A 21,124-nucleotide genomic window follows, 5' to 3' on the forward strand; every position below is an offset into this window, starting at 1 on the left:
AGTTAGGGTTAAAAATACGTTTCCGGACTGTTGCACTCAGTTCCTGTCTATAAGAAACAATCAAGATGTTTTTTTGTTTTTTTTTAGAAATGCAGAACTTCAGCAATCATATTCTTCATGAATACTTCCATCCATGATTTATTTTTTTTCCATGATGAAATACTGTTGTGAAATGCAATCGCGCGCACAGACACACATCACGCGCCGCTGTCTGCTGGCACACACACACAGTCTCAGAGTCGACCCTGAAACTGTCCCAGTGGTGAGATGGATCACTCTCGCTGGAGTAAATCACACTGTGCTTCTCCTGACGCCACGTTATTCAGACGCTGATTTCTGCAAGGATTCATGGGAAATGAAAGAGGCAATAAACAAAACCGTTCACAATGAAAAATAACGACAGAAGTTTATGCATCTGGTAGCAAGTGAGTCATTGCAGATCATAATTGAGGAATTTTTTTTCTTGGAAATTCGCGTATTATGAATTTAAATTCTTAGAGAGTCAAGTATGTTTACAGATGCAATAATGCACATTGTATAGTGCTAATTTTGCAAACATAATTACATGATCATGTTGATCATGGCAACATATTTTCAGTGTTACTAAGTAATTATTGACTTTTCCCTTTAAAAAGTAAAGTATAAGGGTTTACTCTTAATTTGGCAACACTTTATAATAACTGCACGCTATTAATCATTAGTTAAGCATTAGTAAACAGTTAATTAATCATTCATAAAGCATTATGCAGCAATAAGCAGTTTATAAATACAGCCATAAATGCTTTAATCTTGATTTATAAGCATATCTATAATGCCATCCATCCATCCATCCATCTTCTTCCGCTTATCCGGGGCCGGGTCGCGGGGGCAGCAGTCTAAGCAGGGATGCCCAGACTTCCCTCTCCCTAGACACTTCCTCCAGCTCTTCCGGGGGGACCCCGAGGCGTTCCCAGGCCAGCAGGGAGACATAGTCCCTCCAGCGTGTCCTAGGTCTTCCCCGGGGTCTCCTCCCGGTGGGACATGCCCGGAACACCTTCCCGGGAAGGCGTCCAGGAGGCATCCGGAAAAGATGCCCGAGCCACCTCAGCTGGCCCCTCTCGATGTGGAGGAGCAGCGGCTCTACTCTGAGCTCCTCCCGAGTGACCGAGCTTCTCACCCTATCTCTAAGGGATCGCCCAGCCACCCTGTGGAGAAAGCTCATCTCGGCCGCCTGTATCCGGGATCTTGTCCTTTCGGTCATAACCCAAAGCTCATGACCATAGGTGAGAGTAGGAACGTAGATTGACCAGTAAATCGAGAGCTTCGCCTTACGGCTCAGCTCCTTCTTCACCACGACAGACCGGTACAGGGACCGCATTACTGCAGAAGCTGCACCGATCCGTCTGTCAATCTCCCGTTCCATCCTTCCCTCACTCGTGAACAAAACCCCAAGATACTTCAACTCCTCCACTTGAGGCAGGAACTGTGAACTATAATGCGTTTAATAATTTGAATAGCTGTCAGTGGTTCATAAGTAAATTATTAAACATTATTTAAATGTACATTCATACATCTATGTGTATGTTCTGTATCACGGTGTTGTTTTTGTTTACTTTTTCTGTTTAGAAGAAAACTGAGCCTTTAAATCTCCTTTGTTAAAGCTTTACAAGGCTTACATATCATATAATGATCATTAATAAAGTATGAAAATACAATTATTAAACACATTATATATATGCTTATAAATCAAGAATAAAGCTATTTAAAAACTGCTTATTAATGTCTATTAATGCTTTAAAAATGATTAATTAACTATTTACTTAATTAATGATTAATAGCAAGCAGTTATTATAAAGTGTTACCCTTAATTTTTCTGTAATTTAATTACAGTTACTTCTGATGTAATTGAATTAAATGCTGTATAGACTATACAGAACAATTCTATAATCTGCAATTAACATAAAAATTCAACGGCTAATGTTAAAATGTTATTAATGTCAATTTCTCCCTTTAAATACTTTGGTCGGTTCAAGAATAATTTATGCAATTTTATATTATTCATTTGAAAGACTTGAAAAAGTGCAGTTTCATTTCTAACGGGTCGATGTTTTAGGGATTTTGAAAGTAATTAGCATTAGCTAATGCGATATTTTGACAGTGCAGTAATTACACTGTTGAAGATGTAATTAGCAGCTCGAAATTAATTACTTTTTTATAGTAACTTACCCAACGTTGCATGTTTTTACATTTCTTTAACTCGTCCAAATAATTTATGCAAATTTTTACTTTTTATGTTGCATTAGATTCAAGATTAATTCAGATTAATATAATTTAAGTTGAAATGACTTGTAATGCCAATTTGATTATACTTAAATTTAAGGCAGCAACTGAATTTAAGATTTTAAGTTAAAATAGGTGGACATTTTTTCCACGATAGTAAAAATAAACTGGTATTTTTATAGTATTAAAAAAAAAAAAAAACGTTATTTTCCAACATAAAAATATGATCCACTGCAAAAGTTAATAATTTTTACTTTTCTTTGACAAAGGCTTTTGTAGATATTTGATCAATAATATTTCTTAATCCCAAATATAAAATGTGCTTATTTTGCACCCAAAAAAGTGGGTAATTTATTTTTATTTTTAAATATTTTTCCACCTTATTTGTCATTGGTCAGATAAACAATAATCCCACCCGACTCACATCATTGGTTGAGTCAGAAGTTGACAGATAAATGCTTTGAAAGAGTCACCGAGACAACTGAAATTCATCCACATTACATTCATGCTACACTGAAAAACATTATTACCGGTAGTTGAAATTAGTAAAAAAAAATTATCGTAAGTGGTTGCATTTAGTTGATTTTACATACATTTAAACACATGCATTAAGTTGAACTAAAATTGATTAAGTTCAACTTAATGCATTTGTTTAAATGTAGGTCAAATCAATTGAATGCAACCACTTACAATACATTTTTTTAATTAATTTCAACGAATCATTTTTTTCAGTGTATATAGAACATGCTTTTTTAAATGATCGCGAATTATTTATTCAAAATAAGTGTCAATTCAAGAGAGTATGCGATTTCGAGGCGGCCGATGTTTCACACTTTAGAAAGCCAAACAAAAAATGACTAATAGTGACTGAACATTGTAAATTATGTGTGAAAATATAGCAGCTTTAGGTAGACCACAATGTTAATCATAAAGCCAAGTAAAAGTGCAGCATGCTAATCCATGCAGAATGCTAATGGCGTCACTGTAACCCAGCCGACTATGTTAAAACTAATCAATTAGTCCTAAACCACTACATGGTCACAGTTTACAGCCTTTAAAACAGGGTATTGTCTCAGACTCGTAAAAGCCCAGACACACAAAACAATACACACCATAAACCAAACTCCCACTGTCCCAAAACCTCCAAATCCGGACGTCAGCTTCCTGTTTTTAATCCCGGGGTTCGTCATCACTGGTGAATAACTCGTGGTCCCCCAGCATTGGGAAATCTGGGGGCCTTTGATGTGCACAGGTAAATAAGTGGAAAGTATTTGCACTTGTCCCGACCCGTCTACGAGCGCTGGCAAATATGTGTTTTGTGGCTTGTAATTCCCAAGCCTCCTCCTGTGCATCAGGACAAACACGTGTGGCGCGCTTTTCCTCCTGGAATCTGATTTACCCAGCAGGAACCGAGAGGAATGTTGTTGTTCAATTTTTGTAGAATGTCACTTAAATGAAGTCAAAGGACTGTTTTGCTTCATCTTACTAATGGGTGAGACCCAGAAAGTTTTTGGAATTTAGTTTTTTTTCATGTCATCATATTGTTTAGAGCATAAGAAACAAATGGTAAAAAAAAAACATTTTTGAAAAATAATATTTTCTTCGTATGTTACGCTATGTCCTCTGTAGTGACACCAGGACTCAGTTGTTTAAAAAATAAAATGACATGAAATTATATGTATAGGCAAAAACAATGGGATTTTTTTTTTCAATCACCAATACATTTTGGGGTTTCAGGATTTTTTTTTAACCAAAATTTTTATAAAGATGATTCTCAACTATGTTATGAAAGATATAATGGAATGAATTGATACACCATTTTACTTCATGCAATATGTGGGTAAAATGGCCATAAATTAATATTTCCATTTAATGCAATGCATGTATCTAATGCGCACATTAATGTGTTCTTGGAGCAACATTTAATGAAAAAAGAAGTGTAATAATTGGAGTAATAATTGGCAACATTTTAATAATAATATCTAATATTTCATAGGAATATTGATGTATAATTTATTTCCATATTCTCTTGTTGTGTCTCACATAATGCCTGATAAACATGATGTAAGTCCTGATGTCTCTACAGTGGACACATGTATGAAATCAATGTAATTTTTTTATTTGAAACCCCATAACGTTTCCCTGAGATGTTGGATTATGAAATACAATTTGAAAAGTAGTCAGATTTAAATTATAATTACAATATACTATCATATTTCTTACATTTGATCACTAAATTAATGTCAGACATTTTTAAAGACCAAGGAGAAGTTGTTTTCATGGTGAAACCTCCAAACATTTGGTGTCTCTGAAAGGTCCTGAATGTGCTCTTCACAGGACACCCAGGCTGTGACATGTGACATGTATGATGTCAGAGAAACTCACTCAAATATAATGTCCACTACAGTGGACTAAAGTCTATTCCCGGGTCCCAGGAGGATAAATACTTTTAGTTCTTGAAAACTATGTGCATCTAAAAATTGAAAACTTACAGCATCTGAAATTCGTTGCAGAACTATTCAATGCTGTTCAGATTATGAACAACATCTGTGTGTGTTTCAGAGCAGCCGGGTTTCTAGATAATGTCATTAGCATGTGCTTTTTATCTGAAGTGACGTGAAGTACAACTATGACAGCTCCTGGAGGAACGCAATGTTCCTTCATATCCAGTATGTAGGACTGACTGTCTGCTCGACCACTGTGCAAGTGCTGACATTGGATCCATTTGTTCAGACAGTCAATATTAAGCGTATAGCGTCAGTTCTGGCAGGTCACGTTAGTCAAGCTCGCTTCAGTGACTCTCAGCTGATCCACGTCTACCTATAGGAAATAGGAATATGACGTCTATCACAATATACATATAAGCTCAGTATTATCAGCAGCTATCGTGTTTCTCAGGAGCGGATTACCCTCCTCCCTCCCCAGCTCCTCCTCTCTTCAGTCAGGATTTGGCATTCTGGCTCCCCTTGAATCAGAATAAATTCTTGCATTATGTTGTACTTTAAAATCTTGAATTAATGATATCTGCAATTCATTCATGTTGGTTCTGTTCTGTTTCCCCTAAGGGGGGTTATTGCTGCTCTCTTTGCTCTTATTCATGCAGGGAGTTCTTGCCCAGAACCAGACCACCAATCATAACTGTATGCAATTGCCAAACGTATTTGACGATACTGGTCCTGACAGAAATCCGGGATATTGCAACTAATACTTAATTTGATTGTACTTTTCAAACTGTGATGCATTTCGAAAATGAAATCTCAGACCATTGTGTTTGTAAAAACCACAGATTTTACACCGTTTTTGTGGTTCAGACTTCAAACGCCTAAACGGATTTGAGTCAGGCACGATTGAGCCTGAGGGGAAAATACACTCATAATGAACTGCACCTGCTGTTAGTCTTCATATGCTGTCTGCAATGTTTTTAGTGCACAATTCAAAAGATAAATTATGCAAATTAGGGGGGGGTGCAAATACAATTGGCTGTTTTAGTAGAGTGTATATATATATATAATACTAACGGCTCTTTTAAACCAAACACGGTTTGCTTTTCAGTAAATGCATGAACTTTAAATGCAATGCAAGTTACTTTGGATAAAATGCATAAATCTAAATGCAAACAGGCCAAACTTTTGTGAACAAGCTGTGTTCTATAATAAGCTTCATTTGCATATAAAGGAAGTGTGTTTGTGCTGAAAAGAAAAGAAAAGAAAAGAAGGGAATGACTTACTTTAAAGTACAGTGTGATGTTTTAATCACAACTGTTTAGTGAACTGTTGTAAAGTTGTAGTTTATCAATCAACCTTAATGGCGTTTGGGTTTTATATACTGCATGTGTGATTTTTAACTTGAAATGACAATGTTTGTTTAGTGCAAACTTAAGTTGAATGTGCTATGAAAGCTAATCAGAGAGAATAGAAGCGTTTTCACTGTTTCTCCACCATAATGCAATCATATGGTTTGCTGCTAACCAAAAACATGATTATAGGATGAAATATCAGACTCTATAATGGCATTGTTAAGTGGAAAACCCAAACAAACCACCAAACTAGATAAGAAATTCTATATCCAAATAGAAAATGGTCCAAAATGCTGCTGCGAGGCTTTTGACAGTGACCATATTACTCCAGTTTTGAGTTTTTTAAAGTGGCTACCGATCGATTACAGAATAAGGTTTATAAATCATTGCATGGCATGGCTCCATTGTATTTGGTAAGTCTGATTAAGAAATATGAACCAAAACGGTGTTTAAAGGGATACACTTTTTTTGGAAAAGTGGAGTATCCCTTTAAGGTCAGCTGACCAGCTGATTTTAACGACTCCTAGAACAAAACGGAGAAGTGGAGATCGAGCTTTAGTAGCGATAGCTCCAAAACTCTGGAATGATCAACCCCTTTCTCTCAGATTGTGCACCCACACTAAGTGTTTTTAAAGACAAGCTTAAGGAATACCTCCTCGCATTAGCATTTAATGGGGTATAGTAGTTGTTATAGGCTATTAAAACTGAGGGGTTTATTTCGCTGTTTTTAACTGTGGTTTTGGTGTTGTGTGTTTATGCATAGTCTTTATGTGCTTTTGATATTGTACAGCACTTTGTTCAATGGTCAGTTGTGTAAAAGTGCTTAATAAATGAAATGAAAAATGAAATGAAAATAGCTCATTCAAACTACGGATTCGCAGAGAAGCTAGTCTGACATATAAATGCCAAAACTACTTATTTAAGTGTTTGCTTGAATACTCATCGGTTGTTTAGGCTGAGAAAGATGAACCATCATCTTTTCAGATGTTGATCTCCAATTTATTCTGAAAACCCCGGCATGTGTTGTATTAGCATCGGATGGCCTGGAAAAAAAAAAAAAGACGGGGTTTAACCAGACGTTCTTCAAATAACTTTGCCTCAGGATAGACTAAACCTTCACTACGGGTGCCAAAGAGTAACAGTGCATTCCAATAATGACTGATGTTCAGAGAGCTGTGCATTGTGGGAAGTGAGAGTGCTGCATATATCCCAAAACACAAAACAAATGCAATCCATCATGTGTCTGAAAACAAAAACAACCCCTACTATGGTACTTTATAGCATATTACTGAAAGATTACCATAATTATTTACCATGGCATGCCGTAAAATAATTTCCCTTCTGAAAAGACTAAACCACCATCTTAGTTTGCTGGTATTTATTGGTTTAGTTGGTTTATTGAAATAACCACCAACAAACCACCTCAGACTAGTTTATGTTGGGGGGGGGGGGGGGGGGTATGACAAGACTGCGGATTGACCGACAGCAGTGTTTTTGTGCAGGTCGCAGTGGGAGAAGAGGAATGTAAACATTAACATGGATGGATCTCACAGGCCAAACTGTGGGATGTGGTTTTGTTGTCGTAGTTCTTAACGTCTTGATCTCGAAGTGAACAGCATTACTGAGTTTTGCTCATGGTTTCTGGTATTGGCTCCGTCTCAAACGTATACCTCAGAAGCTGGAAAAATCTGCTTAGCGATTCTTTGCTGCTGGGCTCATGTAGAGTTTTCTTCCCATCAGGGAGTGAATGACTTCGACTGGAACGCTGCTGGAATGTTGAACTTGTGATCCTGTTTGTGTTTCTCATAAAATGATTGTTTGGACTGATCTGCTACCGTTATACTTTTGCTGGAGTGCAAAACTGATCTCCATGATGCTAGGGTGTTGCTATGCATTGCTAAGGTTGATATTGTATTTTTGGTGGTTTTCAAGGTGGTTGTCAAAAGGCTTAGTTTTATAATTTAATGCATTTTAATTAAGCATGATGCATGACTACAGAATACATCAAACAATTAAACATGATCAGATAAAGCATGCTGTGTAAGCATACCCTCTGGTGCTCTTCGGTCGTTTTGCAGTTTTAGAATTTTTTACTTTATCGTAATGGTACGAAACTTGGTAAAGGTTTTGGCACTTACTATGTGAACACAAAAAAAAAAAAAATCATGGACATGATTCGAAAAGGTTGAATTGTCCTGAAAAAAAGAGTCACTTGTGCTCCTCGCGGTCAAAAATGAGCGCATTGAATGGGAGACGAATTTCATCTAGTGGAAGTGTTCGGTACTGCGGCCAAACAAAATCTGACTGAAAGCTCATTTATTGAGATATCAACCTCAAATTTAGAACATAACTTGTTTAGATTTATGGCTTTGATTTAATTGCAGATTTAGGGCCCTATTTTAACGATCTGAAACGCAAGTATCAAACGCGAAACACAAGTAACTTTATGGGCGGATCTCGGGTGCTGTTGCTATTATACCGGCGGGATAAATGACTCTTGCGCCCGACGCAAATCTAAAATGGGTTGGTCTGAAGTAGCTTCATTACTCATAGGTGTGGTTTGGGTGTAACATGAAATAAACCAATCAGAGCATCATCTCACATTCCCTTTAAGAGCAGGCGCGCTTGTTCCATGGCGGATTGCTACTATAACGGCGGATTTGCCAGGCGCACGCCAGGAGCGGTTCACAGCCGAGGAGACCGACGTTCTCGTCAGGGCCGTAAAACACAGAGAAGTGACATTGGGGATGGAGAAACCCACCCAAATTAGCTTCGCTTAAACAGGCGTATAATAATTTGGGTAAATGTGTAAGCTAGATTTATGCCTATTTTTTCACATCTTCATGGACACCACAATGATTTCCCTCGTGTGGAATATTTTTCCTTGTAATTATGTATGGTTTGCAAAAATGGGAACTGCTGCGTCTGTGTGCAGATGAGAGAAGTGTTTGCGTGTTGTGCACACGCTACATTATGGCCAAGCATGCGCCCTTAAAATAGCATCTGAATAATGTGCAACGCGCCACAACGCGGAATTGGTTTCTGAAACTGCAAAATAGCACCAGGGAACGTTTGCGCCGGAACACGCCTCCTCTTTTCGCTGAACCGCCCCCGGGAGCGCACGTTCATTCCCTAATTTACCAACGTGCATCTGTGGAGGGAAAAGTCTGCTGTGCGTCGGGTGCAAAATAGGAATGATACATTCGTCGCTGTACAAAGGCAAATCCACTGGGTGCAAGATAGGGCCCTAAGAGTTAAACATGCTTTTGAAAATATACATTTCATATAAAAATTGAAAAAAGCATTTTTATGCATTTTTCATAACAATAAACATAACATTCTGCAACTTAGAATGTTAAATGAATGTTGTAACTTAAATAAATTGTGTCTTTTTTGACCGAAATTCGAAGAGCACCAGAGGGTTAAGAAACTATTTTCTTGAATTTCAGGCTCTTAGTAGGAGCTCCCTTTGAGAAAAGCGGTGAACATCAGACAGGTGACGTCTACAGATGCCCACTAAACAGAAAACCAGCGACAAACTGCACACGACTGCATCTAGGTATCACATGACCAATCGGACACCGCAATATTAAGGCAGATTGCTACAAAACATTTTGTGATATTTTTTCTCTGGACTTTTCAAGGAAAGATATCCCTAAACAACGTGTCCGAACGCAAAGAGAAAATGAGGTTGGGAATGAGTCTCACCTCCAACCCCAAGGATAACAGCTTTGTGGTAATATGCATGTTCACTTTAATGCAAACTATTTTACTATATTTACTTTTTCAATAAAGTAAAGCTGCCTGCACAATGAATCTCTCATTTATGTAACTGTTTGTTATGATGATAAGATTTGCGAGCGTGCAGAACTCAGAATTTGTTCAGTGCTAACTTAAAACACCTCTGATTGGCCATTGCATTCAAGAGATCAACAGATAAGTTTGTGATTGGCTACATTGCTCAACGCTGCTGTAAATAGAAACCTTTGACGTCTCCAGAGCTCAAACAAAGATACACATTGGATCGCCAATATGCTATTATTGCCTATGCAACTACTCGTATTGAGAACTATTCATCAGTGCATGTTATTCTAAAATAATTGGTAACACTTTACTATAAGTTTCATTAGTTAACATTAGTTAATGTATTAACTAACATGAATTAACCATGAGCAATCCTTTTGTTAATGTATTTGTTAATCTTTGTTAATGTTAGTTAATAGAAAATCCAGCTGTTCATGTTAATTCACAGTGCATTAACTAATGCTAACAAGAAGTATTAGTAAATGTTGAAATTAACTAACAAACATTAATAAATGCTGTATACGTGCAGTTCATTATTAGTTAATGTTAACTAATGTAGTTAACTAATGTTAACTAAGAAAATCTTGTTGTATAAAGTGTTACCAAATAATTTCATAATTTTTCACAAATGCACAAATGGGTTGTGAACAGTTTCATGCTGACTGTGTTTCAGGCATGTGGGCCGCTGTGGTCGTACGAGTGTGGAAGTTCTTACTACAGCACGGGCATCTGTTCAAGAGTCGACGGCAGCTTCAACTTCACCCACAGCATCGCTCCGGCCTTTCAAAGTAAAGTCAGACTCTTCACTGATGAAGCTTCTTGGAGTAATCCGCTTTCCTCACATGCATTCTGACAGCATCAGTTTCTCCACAGGATGCGAGACCTACATGGACATAGTGATTGTGTTAGATGGATCCAACTCCATCTATCCCTGGTATGAGGTTCAAGATTTCCTGATAAATGTGCTACAGAAGTTTTACATCGGTCCAGGACAGATCCAGGTGCGTCTGAATTATCACCTGGAAAATCAGTTTGGACTGTTCTGACTTATGATTTATGAAGGCGTTGGGTTGTGCAAAAACAGCACTTACCACTGCACTCGTGAGGATCCGAACTTCAGTCAAAATACTGCAAACAAATCGGATGATTTAAGAAAATATACACATTTTAACCCCTTCCTCATCACCCCCAATTTTGGCAAGTGCTGCATACATGAAATGCCCAAAATAAAAAGGTTACTGCTCATAAGTAATTCTGAATAGAAACATAACACACATACATTTAGAAAGCCAACCCTTGAGAGTTTATAGTTCAAGACTCAAAATTAACCAGACTGTTATTAATATTGAGATATATAAGCTCAAACATATTTTGAACTAAAATAATCCAGGATCACCAGTGATCCCTGACAGGTAAGGGGTAGAATATTAATGATGATGCAATATCTAGATTTTTATTTATTTCTGTTTCATGCATTACAGTTACTAAAGGCTGGACTACACTACACGACTTTTCAAATCTGAACAAATATTAAAACACCAGGTATTATTCACTTGCCGACTTAGAATCACACACACGATCTTTCAAGTCATTCCGAACGCAACAAACTCACACAAAATGGGGAGCTTGTTGATAGGAGAGTCGGAGACACGTGACAAATGTAAACAATATGGCTGCGTTGGAAATCTATATTTCCCTACTACTTTCAGCAAGATTCTGAAGTGTGAATACGATGGACACTTTACTATCCCATGAGGCCACGGGGGAGGATTTGTGAATGAGTGAAGCAACGCAACCGCTGGTAGGTCACTTGATAATGACAACATGGTAGATGTATTACATTCATACTATACACACTCATTCTATATAGAACACACTTATTTAGCGTTCGTTAAGTAATTACTTAGTCAAAATAAGTACCTACTCAAGAGAGTATGCAGTTTCGGATGTAGCCACAGTATTCAGACATACTACTCATTTGGCGAACTTTTTTTCGCATACTATATAGTAAGCGGAAGTATTTCATTTTGGACGCAGTAAATGTTTTAAAATCGGCCAAAATATTTTTCACATGATCTCCGATGACTGGATAGAAATCAAGCGTAGGGTCAGTTCTGGCAGGTCACGTTAGTCAAGCTCGCATCAGTGACTCTCAGCTGATCCACGTCTACCTATAGGAACACGACGCCCATCACTGTATACATATATAATAAGCTCCTTCAGTATTATCAGCAGCTATCGCGTTTCTCAGGAGCGAATCACCCTCCTCCCTCCCCAGCTCCACCTCTCGCCCAGTCAGGATTTGGCATTCTGATTCCCCTTGAACTGAACCCTATGTTGTACTTTAAAATCTTGAATTACTGATATCTGCATACATTCATGTTGGTTCTGTGTTTACCCTAAGCGGGGTTATTGCTGCTCTTATTCATGCTAGGCTGCATGGATGTGTAGGAAGTTCTTGCCCAGAACAGAACCATACCGCCAATCCAAACTGTATGCTAATTGCCAATCGTATTTGACGATAGTGGTCCTGACAGAATCATATTTTGATGCAAAAAACCACACATGGTCTGTGCCCATCATACACTACGCGAGTTCGAGAAAACTAGCATTGAATCTGGACCAAAATCATGTAGTGTATTCCAGCCTTAAGTTGAACAACAGAATTTGACAAGAGTGTGTCATGTAAAAGCAAGTAGATGATGCATCTCACCTGGTGTTGTGTCCTGTTGTCCAGGTAGGTGTAGTGCAGTACGGTGCCCGAGTAGTGAACGAGTTTCGGCTGGATGATTTCCGTACGGTTGATGAGGTCGTAGCAGCGGCGAAGAACATCGACCAGCGAGGCGGAGAGGAGACGCGTACGGCTCTCGGGATTAATGCGGCTCGGTACACTGGCATGTTTGTGTTCTGTCTGTCTTCCATCCATAAACTCCTGTGCATCATTAGTTACAATGGAAATAAGGCAAATCAAATGAGTCAAGGTGATTTGAAATTTCACAATAAAGCGAAGCATCATTTTGGATCAGCTAACAGAAATAACGTTAAACTGGGAAATTTATTTATAAATTACATCCCTTTGTACCAATTACATTATAATCAAAGCTCAAGTACTAATCGTCATTGTATCAGATTTCTAGTTCAAGCAAGATAGCTTCATGTTACTTTTTTGGCTTAACTCAATGATTTCATGTTAAAAGAACATGTTTCAATCAAGTAACTCGATAAAATAAAGAAAACTGGATTTCCATTTCACATCATGCTTTTCATGGGGCTGGATAGGGAGAGTAAATGTTGAAATAAAGTGTTATTTTATGCATTTTAAGCGAGATGAGTAAATAGGGAGACTTGTTAATTTTTCTATTATGTTGGTATTTAAAATAGTTGTTTTTTTAGGGGGATAATATTGTGGTATTTTGAATCAAAGTCAGCCAAAGCTTTATGTTTTTAGTGTGATTCACTCATTTACACTGTGTATACATGTGTATTTATAACAGAACTCAAGCATTCAAACAAGGAGGTCGTCCAGACGCTAAGAAAGTCATGATTGTCATCACTGACGGAGAATCGCATGACAGCCCAGACCTACAGAAAGCCGTGGAAGAAAGTGAGAAGGATAATATCACCTTGTATGGTATTGCGGTGAGTTACTGCTTCTTTCCAGTAAAATCCTCCAGATGTTATTCAGGTTTACTTTGGTCCGTCAGTCATGAAACTCAAACTCTTGAGAAGTTTTCAAACAGGTGCACAGATCGAACAGGTGCACATAGTTTTGTTATTTTACAGTCTTGTTCCCCATATACATACTATGCACTTAATATAATAATTACAATAACCTTAACCCATGCAGTTACCTTATATTACCTTGTACTTTCTTAGGTAAGTACACTGTACTGTCAAATAAAGTGCGACTGATATTCCAATGCTGTTCCAGGTTCTTGGCTACTATAATCGGCGAGGAATCAATCCTGAAGCTTTTCTGAGGGAAATCAAGTTCATTGCCACTGATCCCGAGGAGAACTTCTTCAGCGTCACTGACGAGTCTGCCCTGAAGGACATCGTTGATGCTCTTGGAGAGAAGATCTTCAGCTTGGAGGGTATACACTCTGTGAAATCAGTGAATAAATGTTAAACATAAGCATAATCCCATGCTTAAGCTGTATGTAGAGACCAGAATGCCACAGAAAACCACCAGAACGCATAGCAACATGCTAAAGACCACTCGTAAGACTGTAGAAACCACATATCAACATTTAAACCAGTTTACATCTGGTATTAAGATGCGTTTTGGTCGATCAAATCACAAGTAGACGAGGGAGACGCATTCCTGTTACACCTGATGTTTTAATCCATCTCTTTTGTCCACTTTAAAACACTTCTGTCCTGATTTCTTCAAGGGGAGGGTCCATAGGTACATGTATGGGCTTGTTCAGGTCTATTGATCTAATTGACGGATTTGACACAATTTACATATGAACACGACCAGAAACGACGGGAAAGCACACGGAGAGCATCAGCTTACAGAGAGTTTCTGCTCTGACAGACACAAGACCAGTGTGTGTTAGAAATCAGGAATGGAGAGAGAACATTGTGCTTGGTACATTTTTCATCTTCAAACCAAACGTGGGTCCAAAATCCCGTCTGGCTAGCGCGCTTCCCTACCCTGGTAACCCAGAGTTCTCGCGAGAGCACAAGTTGAATTTGCTCAGCGAGTTACTCTGGCGTCGAGTAATGATGCTCATTAAATATGCCCCTCGATCTGAGCTGCACCAATCACATCGGTTATCTGATATAGCCGGGCCAGAGGCGAGATGACGACAGCGCTGTGACGTCAAAGTCATTAGTAAACATTGCAAGATGGCTATGGATGAACACCAGTTGTTTGAAACGGCTTTGGCCGCTACAATGAACGAGTTAGACTTGGCTTTCTATCTAAAAGAGGAACAGAAGACGCCACTCGAATCGTTCCTTTGCAAGAAGGGCGTTTTTGCTGTTTTGCCGACCGGATACGGTAAGAGTCTAATCTACCAGTTAGCTCCGCTGGTAGCTAAGCGTATGGGGCTTGTTGTGATTGGTCGTAGTGTTATCCAATTGCGTGCAGTGAGATTTTCAACTGCATGCTTGGTGCCGCCCCTTGAGCTGGCCGAGTTTCATTAGTTGATGCCAGACCATTAATCTTTCAGATTTAGGTCTGGATTTCCAGGCTAGCGCTTCCCATAATGTTTATACGTTTGGTCTTTTGTGGCTGTTTGAACACATTCGACCACATGAGCGTTTACACTACGAAAGCAATCCAGTCAAATGCATTTTCAACACCTCTGGAAATGGTCAAAAGTGGACAAGCTCAAAGTGTTTTAGACCCCGTTTACACCTGTATTTAGCGTTGTCCAATTGTGATCTGATCAACCAAAATGCATCTTAATACCAAGTGAACAAGGGCCTCAGAATACCCTATTAACTGCACAGCAACATAAAAACTACAGCAACAGCCTGCCAACCACACACACAACACATTAGCATCATCACAGTGAATTTTGCACAGTAATACACTAATTTTTTTACTTTTCTGCAGGCACCAACCAGAATGGTACAGCATTTGGTTTGCAGATGTCTCAAGCTGGATTCTCCACACATATCGTGGAGGTGAGTGCATCTCCATCCATTTCAAGCAGAAGAAATATAAATATTGACAACAGCGCTAATGTGTGGAGAATTATATTAAGTACTCAGTGCGGTGCACGAAATGCTGTTATTTTGCTCTTTGCACTCTGTTGATTGAGTTTGAAGCTCTTTTGCATTAGCCTGGAGCAGAAACTATGGCATCAGTCAAAATAAAGAGTCATTGAAAGAATGATTTGTTTACCGCTCTGTGCCCATGGGAAAACAAACCTGAGATGCGTCCTTGTAGGGCCCGACAGAAGCATGAAATGCCACTCTTTCAATTAAAAAAAGGCTTGTTTACGTTTGAAGCTGTTCCACATGCTGTGAGCGGCATGAAAACAGACTTCTTGAAAGTGAGCGGCATGAAAACAGTCTTCTGAGAGCGGGACTATTTTTCACGGAGGAGAGGGGTTTTAGACCAGGGCCTCTTTTTGTGTTAGATGAAGGACAACTTACCCGGAGAAAAATAACATTTTTTTCATAACTTTCACTGTTGGATCCCAGGAGCTGCTCTTGACAGTGGCAATTCGAGACGGGAGATAACGTCTCGGAAAGATTTTTTCATTCTTGAGGGAACGAGGTCCAGAGAACACATATGGTTTTGCTGAATTACTCTCCTTGAGTGAGGAACCCTCACACAAACACTCTCACACACGTGCCCTTGTGTTTTATGTGCACGCTTGTGCATGTGACTTTATTTGTAAAGAAAGACTTTTTGCCTTTTTTTTTTTTTTGCTTGTGGCTGTAAATGTTTTTAAAGGAATGACTTTGTTTCGTTTTATAAGGAAAAGACTTCAGTGTCCATCAAGCATGTAGTAAATGAAACCTAATCAGATGGAAATAAAACGTTTGGAAGTCGGTTTATTAGCTTGGGCCGGTGACACGGACATGGTATGCTAGTTTTCACTGCTTTTGTTTTGTAAAGAGCTAAAGAGGTGCCAGGCCTCGAAAATCACTTGGTTGCAAACCCTTGTGACTTACACTGCTGTCGTCTGCCTGTGTTGGTGAAATAGAATAGAAAATTAAATAGAATCTGATTAACCCAATAGGCAACTTGTTTGAATAATAATTGCAATTGACTCTAACATGCATAAAAATACAAAGAACACACAAATATTGAGTGAATTTATAATTGACATTTACCTCCCATCGTCTGCATCTCTAAGCCTGCAATGCATTGTGGGACTGCCTTCTCCGCAAAGGATGTTGCTGCTTTAGATTTTGGATTAATGAATCTTAGAAAGCAGCATAATTGTGATATATTTTTTTCAGCCAAATTCCATTAAAGAAATACATTTTGATTAATTAGGATACATTTAAATATTTCAATTTAAAAGGTTAAGCAACAATGTTTTTGGTTGTTTTACCTTTAAATCAACTCCAAGCCTATGATTTGTTTCTGTGGTGATGCTCAAAATGCTTAAATGGATCAATGTTCGGGTTCTTGTTGATGACAATAAAATACTTAATCACTCATACGAAATTCTGTCATGAAACTCTAGATAGCAGACTGATTGGTCCCTAACTCATTTTGCTTGCAATCACATCATTCTCTAGAGGGCACAGCTGATTGGTTCCTGCTGTATCAGTAGCCAATGAGCTCGCAGCTCAATCTTCAAACGATTGAAACCGCTGCCATTTTCTTTAGACATGAATGGTTTTTACTTGTCAGGAACTCATAATTGCGTTATTTCTGACTTGATGAGATCACAACATTATACCTGGTTCCTAGGCATTGTTATGTGGTTGCTTGGCAGTCGCTAGTGTATTCTTCATCAACCCACACAATTTGAGGCATCATTCATGTCTTTTGCACAAACCGTGCACGCCGAGTTAAACGCTGTGAAGTTTAATACTCAGGATTAGGGTTTGTTCAGGGGTTTGCCTTTGCAAGCACCACTAATAAAAGCAAATGGAACAACCCACAGAGTGTATTGGGGAGAGTTTATTGTGCAAATGTGCCATGGAACGCTGTCAAAGTGTCCACGTCGACATTGCATGAGGAAAACTTTGGCAGTGAACGCAGTTTTAGCTCTGTATTCAGACTGCTGCACTCGCTCGCATGCATTCAGGATCAAGCCAGAGAATTTTAATACTAAAATAATACTGAAAACTCTTAAGCAACTGCATTGCAATGCACTGGCAACCACCTACAACTTTCTAGTATTGTGGCATTAGCATCACACATTTAGTTAATTAGTACTTGATATTCAGTCTTACTCTGAAACAGAGCTGGAATAGGACTATGAGCAAGCGTATTTGAGTGCAGTGGTGGTATCGGTCAGAAATGGGTTTAAATGCTACAGTCCCAGATGTTAATACAGTGCAGAGTCTTTGGCAGGAGCTCTCAGATCAGTGCGGGAGAGGTTTGGCAAACGCTCGGTTTGCATTCCCTATACCGCTGAAGTCCCTGCCAGGCCGTTTGTCATGATCCTATATTGAATCCTCCCTTCAGGTACATGAACCCAGACCTGATGCAAGACTGTGTGCATTTTTTATTGTGTTGTGATTGTGTGTATATTCCTTTAAAAACAACTAACATATGGTAAAAGGGATTTTTCAATGTGAACAAAAAAAGATGCAAACCATTCTCTTGAAGGATGGGATTCTGGTTGGTGCCGTTGGCGCATACGACTGGAACGGAGCTGTTCTGAAGGAGACCCGTCACGGTAAAGTCATCCCACCAAAGTCTTCTTACATGAAAGAGTTCCCAGAGGAACTGAAGAACCACGCAGCATATCTGGGTAAGAAAATTAAGCCTAATGAGGATCTGATTCCATGATGGGAAACAATTGAGTCGTTCAAAAACCCTTATGACAGGGTTTCTCAAACTCGGTCCTGGAGGGCCACTGTCCTGCACAGTTTAGCTCCAACCCTGATCAAACACACCTGCCTGTATCTATCTAGTAATCCTGAAAACATTGATTGCCTTGTTCAGGTGAGTTTAATTAGGGTTGGAGCTAAACTCTGCAGGACAGTGGCCCTCCAGGACTGGAGTTGCCTATCCCTGCACTAGAGTATATGTCAATGGCATTCGTTTTTGCACGCATTGCAATGAATAAAACGACCCGTCAAGTTTAAATAGCAGAAAGTGTAAGAGATTTGAGTGCTATGAAGAGGAATATAATATCATATGTCTTACTTGTGTAGTATGGACTAGGGCTGGATGATTAATTGAAAAGTAATCAAAACCGAAATTCAGAAACTCTAACCAACGTCATTTTCCCATGTTGGTAATTTTGCTTTTTTAAAATCCTGTTAGTACTTTTCCCTTAAAAACATACTAGCCTACCGCGTGTAGTCACCCCATCCAGTCAGCGGCCTAGAAGCAACATGGAGGCGGACTAAAACACAGAGTTAACGCACATAGAAAGCGCACAAGCCCCAAAGCGAGATCACTTTCGCATGCGTCCTCACGAACGTTTGTCAATTGTCGCTGTGATTGATTTATCACTAAAGTAGCTTAGAAACTCAACAGTTGTAGCATAGATTCTTCTACTTTTGAAGTAACTACAACCTACAGCTTCACAATTTAATAGAGACGGTACGACTAATTCACACACGCAGTCGCTCTCTCATTAATGCATTAAAATAAATGTAATCTCTCACTGTGTTATCTGTAGCCTATCTGATTTTCAACGAGCGGAAATCTGTAAGAAATGTTATGACCCATAGACAGACACAATAACTGATGAAATTGAGATGTTTGTTCCTTCAAATATTTTTTTAAAATCAAAGATAAGAAAAATAAATATCCCACCTTTAATAGTTGAGCATATTTACAGCACAAACATTGTCAGTGAACTATAAGAAGAAGAAAAAAAAACAAATGTTCTTTGAGACTTTGATTTTAGGTTATATCGTCCAGCCCTAGTATGGACAAATCTTTAATACATCAACTAGCTTAACCAGCAAACTACTTCAGCACCAAACCAGTATAGAATTACATGCTGTCTTTCCCTAATGTTCCTCTGCATTGTGCAGTTTTCCATGAAAAAAGTCAATTGACAGATAGCTCATATTTATTTATAATGTATAAATTTGAGAGTTGTTTCTAGGGTACATGGTGTCCTCGGTGGTCTCGGATCAGTACGGTCAGCTGTACGTCGCTGGAGCCCCTCGATTCAACCACACAGGAAAGGTGGTGATCTTCACCCTGACCAACAGTGGAAACCTCACCATGCTGCATTCTCTCTACGGTCAGCAGGTAAAGCCAAGCACACACTACAAGACCGAAGATCACCACACTTTCATGTTTTAAAGAAAGTACTGTGGAAGGTATTTTTACACATGGTACCCCAAGGTACTTTCAAGAATACCAAGGTACCACCAACCATAGCAGAGCTAAAAAATAAGGCTTACTACAAATGATTTAAAAAAAAAAATTATAATTGTTTTTGCAAAGAAATGTTACATTAAAGAAAGAATTTATATCTGTGCTGCTGATGCATAAACATAAAAATAAAATGTATTGTTGTTTTGGGGTGGGCCCAGTAAAAATGTTAAAATATATATATATTTTTTTAAGTCTAAACTACTGCCAAAAATATTCTTATTTTTTAATAATGCATAGTAGTATCACAGTACTTTTTGGTACTTTATGCAGGTGCAAAACCGTAGCCACCTGCCTGTTGCCAAAACTCTTCTAGTGTGCATACTTGTGAGATACTTTCAGGGCCCTATTTTAACCATCTGAAACGCAAGTATCAAACGCGAAACGCAAGTAACTTTGTGGGCGGATCTCGGGGCGGTGATCTTTGTGGGCGGATCTCGGGGCGGTGATCTTTGTGGGCGGATCTCGGGGCGGTGATCTTTGTGGGCGGTCTCCCCGACGCAAATCTAAAATGGGTTGGTCTGAAGTAGCTACATTACTCATAGGTGTGGTTTGGGCGTAACGTGAAATAAACCAATCAGAGCGTCATCTCACATTAACAATAATGTGACGGAATAACAACGGAATAACATGCGCAACGTGCCACTGACTTTAGATTAGGTTTCTCCTGGTCTGTGGCGGAATTGTTTTCTGAAACTGCAAAATAGCATGAAGGAACGTTTGCGCCGGAAAACGCCTCCTCTTTTCGCTGAACCGTCCCCGGGAGCGCAAGTTCATTCCCTAATTTACCGACGTGCGTCTGTGGAGGGAAAAGTCCGCTGTGCGTCGGGTGCAAAATAGGAATGATACATGTGTCGTGTACAAAGTCATTTGCGCTGGGTGCAAGATAGGGCCCTCAGAGTAGTTGCAGACACTATGATCAATTTCAGAATGGTTTTAAATCAAGCAGCCAAGCAGCGATCAAGTGTGCCCATAGTGTCCTGACTAACGAAACTTCAACAATGAGCAACTAAATAGTATTATAAGGTGCGTTAAAGTCCTCCTGGAAGGTTCGTTAGGGTTAGTCGTAATTACCATGTCAGGAGCATTCAAAACACTTGGCACCTTTTCGACAAATAAATACCGCAAGATTCTCTACTAGTACAAAATCATGAATAAAGAATGTGGATTGAGCATTTTGCTGTTTAACATGCTGTGCTGTAAGCTGAATTGTTATATTCTATTTCATAACTGTACAAAACAACCAATGTAACTGCAAGAGAGTGAAAGAGTGC

The 21,124-nt window shown here is 38.9% G+C and overlaps 1 protein-coding gene across 5 annotated transcripts in view; it reads left to right on the forward strand.

Annotated features, from left to right (window-relative positions):
* The window catches only part of itga11b (integrin, alpha 11b), a 62,299-nt gene that overhangs the window by 8,691 nt on the left and 32,484 nt on the right, over window positions 1-21,124 (forward strand). For 4 of the 5 annotated variants that reach the window (XR_014202964.1, XR_014202965.1, XM_082160643.1 and 1 more), the window contains exons 3-12: window positions 9,505-9,614; window positions 9,700-9,791; window positions 10,533-10,647; window positions 10,733-10,860; window positions 12,597-12,745; window positions 13,354-13,498; window positions 13,791-13,953; window positions 15,429-15,499; window positions 18,117-18,261; window positions 19,576-19,724. Coding sequence is in view for 3 of the 5 variants with exons in the window: in XM_082160643.1 (XP_082016769.1) it covers window positions 9,505-9,614; window positions 9,700-9,791; window positions 10,533-10,647; window positions 10,733-10,860; window positions 12,597-12,745; window positions 13,354-13,498; window positions 13,791-13,953; window positions 15,429-15,499; window positions 18,117-18,261; window positions 19,576-19,724 (1,267 nt within the window). In the remaining 2 variants the exon portion in view is untranslated. Of the gene's footprint in view, window positions 1-7,540; window positions 7,988-9,504; window positions 9,615-9,699; window positions 9,792-10,532; window positions 10,648-10,732; window positions 10,861-12,596; window positions 12,746-13,353; window positions 13,499-13,790; window positions 13,954-15,428; window positions 15,500-18,116; window positions 18,262-19,575; window positions 19,725-21,124 lie in introns of those variants that run through there. The other variant, XM_082160645.1, reaches the window with a different exon arrangement.

Source organism: Leuciscus leuciscus (assembly GCF_965113295.1).
Source record: "Leuciscus leuciscus genome assembly, chromosome: 25".
Taxonomy (NCBI): Eukaryota; Metazoa; Chordata; class Actinopteri; order Cypriniformes; family Leuciscidae; genus Leuciscus; species Leuciscus leuciscus.